The sequence below is a fragment of the Gossypium arboreum genome, chromosome 7, assembly GCF_025698485.1.
Source record: "Gossypium arboreum isolate Shixiya-1 chromosome 7, ASM2569848v2, whole genome shotgun sequence".
Classification (NCBI taxonomy): Eukaryota; Viridiplantae; Streptophyta; class Magnoliopsida; order Malvales; family Malvaceae; genus Gossypium; species Gossypium arboreum.
In genome coordinates, this window is record NC_069076.1 from 4652070 (window position 1) to 4655376 (window position 3307).

Consider the following 3307-nt stretch of genomic DNA (forward strand, 5'->3'; position numbering starts at 1 on the left):
TATGACTCCACTAGTAACAAACGGAAAAGTAGTACCACTTTCACAATACATCAATTAAGAATCACCCTAATCTCTCCTAATTCCTTAATTCAATGCCACGTGTACTCCACCCAATAATTCCATACTCAATTGCTCAAATCATGCATGCTAAGTAAGATTTGACATTTGACTGATCTCCCAATCATTTTGTTCCACCTCAAATCTCACACATATATATATGAAAGAAAAATATAAGAGTATATATTTTATTATTAATCACATCATATAATAATTTAATTTAAATTAATTTAAGAATCAAATATAAATATAATATTTACTTTTTATCGAATTCGTCGGACAAAAATGAGAAAATAATGTCATCTTATTTTATTTATTTGCTATTATATATATAATAACATAAATACACATATTATATATATAATAAAATCGAAATTTGAAATAATTTTAGTGATGGTTAGTTTTGAAGTAGTTTTAAAGATATTTGTCACCTATTATATAATGACACATCAACATGATTTGATTTCGTAATCAATAATTATTAGTGAAATATTATAACAAGTTAAACATATTTATAAAAATAATTAAGTGCATTTCAATTAATACATGCAATTGGTCCGTGCATTACACGAGTATGTAAATTAGTTTAATCTATATTCTATAATAGTGAAAAAAGTAAATGACATAATTACTTATTTGGCCTTTTAACTATGTATAAAAGTTATTTTAGCCCTTACACTTACGTTGTGTTAGAGTTTGTATGACTTAAATCCCGTCACTTGTTGAAAAAATAAATATAGTGGCAAAATAAGGTGATCAGTATAGAATTACACTTCTTTTATTTGACATTGACTATAATAGGGTTTTTCAATATTTAAATAGATATACAGGCGAAACTCCTATTGTATCATTCAGTTTTCAATATGAGTGACTTTCTTTTCTTTTACCTGTGATTTTTCCCGAAAATGATTTCACGTAAAATCTATGTGTTTTATTATCCCTTTCTTATTGTTTTGTGATCGTTCTATTGCCATTATCAACGTCTATTATAACACGTTGTCTGTTAAATCATCTCAAAATGGATGAAAAAATTAATTTATGTTAACTTTGTTGGTGTAGTATACATGCGGATGTCACGTGGCAATTAGTTATTTTTTTTAGAATTTAATATTTTTTCGTTTTTAAATATTTTTGTATGTTTTTTTTAATTTTAAAAAATAATTAATTACTACATAGTATACAAGTGACAACCTACGTGGATTGTCAATTCTTTTATTTATTTTAAGGTGATTTAATAAACAGTACATATTTAAAAGCTAAAAAATGGTGGAAATTAAATAGAAAGCTAAAAATTTCTTCTTCTTTTTTTAATAAAATTAAAACACCAAATAAGTTATAATCTCAAAGTAAATGTTATGCTGTTAATCACTTATTACACGGCTTTATCCTCACTGAGAACTACTTGGCTAATAAAACGGCAACGCATTTGTACTAGTCTCTCTCACCGCATGTCTTTTCAGTCAACGACGTGATAGTCGCCTTTTCTCTCCTTTGTATTGCCACGTGCAATCCCCGCACAAATTGTTAAAGCCTACACCCCCCCTACTATCTTCATCTTTCTTTTCCTTCCTATATATTCCCCCGCCATTACTAGAAAACTTCAACTTAACAAAGAAAAAGAAAACACAAAAGAATCAGAGTTAAGGGGAGGAGGATACCGTCTTCATGGAGGCAAAGAAGGAGGTTCCGGTTCCAGTTATTGAGTTGGAGAGTGAAGAGTCATCGACGGAGGAGGCGGAGGTGGAGTCGCCGAGATCGGTGGTGGTGGAGATGAAGAAGAAAGTGGAGAGAGTTCATAGTCTGGTTTTGAGGATAAGAGAAGAGGAATCACATCTTGGCGAAGATCTCGTCAGCCGTGACAAAGAGAATGAGAATGACGTCGTCGTCGTCGTTCGTGGAGGTTTCTATGAAAAACGACGACGTGGTGTTAACGTGGTTCTTGCCTGCTCGCCTCTCAGCGGCAAGAACAATGTTAAAACGCCTTGCAGTAAAGCTACTTAAATCTATTACCTCCATCAATCAATCAAGGTTTGGTTTCCTTTTCGAATTATATTTCAACTTTTTCTTTCTTCTTGACCTGTTTGGATGTTGAGAAAACTAATTTTTATTTATTAATTAATTAATTTTAAATTATGGCAGGGAGTTTTTTTGAGAAGGATTAGTTAAGGATATCAAGGGGAAGAGTCGCGGTTTTAACCTTAGATTGAGAAGTGTTTTAATCTTTAGATCATAATGTACAAAACAGTTTCAAATGTACAATGGAACCGTATCAACAGCTGAGCTCACGAAAATAGTTCGTAAGTAATTTCTTTTCTTTTTTCTTTTGTAAATAATTTCGAAATTTCTCGTTCTTATCATAATAAAATAACCTAATCGTGGAATTCAAAATTTTAAATAAGCTTTATAAGGTTTAATCATCCAAAATCATTGATGAACTCTTTTTCTTTCTCTTACTGTTACTTTAAAACAAAAGTAATTGCTTATCTTGTTTTTCTATCTTCTTTTGGATTTATTTTTCTGTATTTCTCAACGTTTGTAGTTTTTCTACCTTCATAAATTGATTTTTTCACAATTTTTAGCTTTAAGGTAAAAATTCATTAAATTTTATTGACAACTTTCATCTATTTGAATATTTATTGATTAAAAATAAATTAAAGTCTATATGTTAACGAAACTATATCATTAACATGATGATGTTAGAATAAATTTTAATTTTATGATAATAAAATATAATTTTAAATAGTTTATATATTTATAATTTTAAATAATTAAATTAATTTTTATCATTTTAGGAGATAAAATATAATTTTATATTTGTTAATTTAAAATTTTAAAAATTTAAAGAGTCTAAATAAAAATTTTCATTAAGGAGGCCAAAGCCCCGCCACCTCTCTCGGCTACACCCTTGATGTGGGTGAGAAAATAATAAGAAGATGTCACATGACATGTAATGTTGACATATATTTTAAAAATAAAAATATTAAACTTGTATGGAGTAATGGTTAAAGTTCTTGTTAGGCATATGTTTAGCAATTCAAATCATGTTATTCTCACTCTGAATATAATATTAAAATTTTATCTAAATTTAGACATATATTTATCCAAGTTTATCTTTGTTGTAAAATAATTTTATAATTTTTAAAAACATAAATTTTCATTTTAAAATTTAAATTTATTTTCATGATTTATTTGATGATAAATTTCCTATTTTATAATTTTCTCACATGACTTATTGATTTTTGTGTTTCTA

At 28.0% G+C, this 3307-nt stretch overlaps 1 protein-coding gene across 1 annotated transcript; it reads left to right on the plus strand.

Moving 5' to 3' along the window:
• The first annotated feature begins 1577 nt into the window (after positions 1-1577).
• On the plus strand, positions 1578-2455 carry LOC108488305 (uncharacterized). The gene is made up of 2 exons (XM_017792593.2): positions 1578-2085; positions 2197-2455. Exon 1 carries the CDS (start codon positions 1723-1725, stop codon positions 2056-2058), a length of 336 nt encoding a protein of 111 aa, XP_017648082.1. The 5' UTR covers positions 1578-1722; the 3' UTR covers positions 2059-2085; positions 2197-2455.
• Positions 2456-3307: the final 852 nt, after the last annotated feature.

Excerpts from the sequence above, each read along its gene's own strand:
- LOC108488305 (XM_017792593.2), top strand. The coding sequence starts at position 1,723 with ATGGAGGCAAAGAAGGAGGTTCCGGTTCCAGTTATTGAGTTGGAGAGT.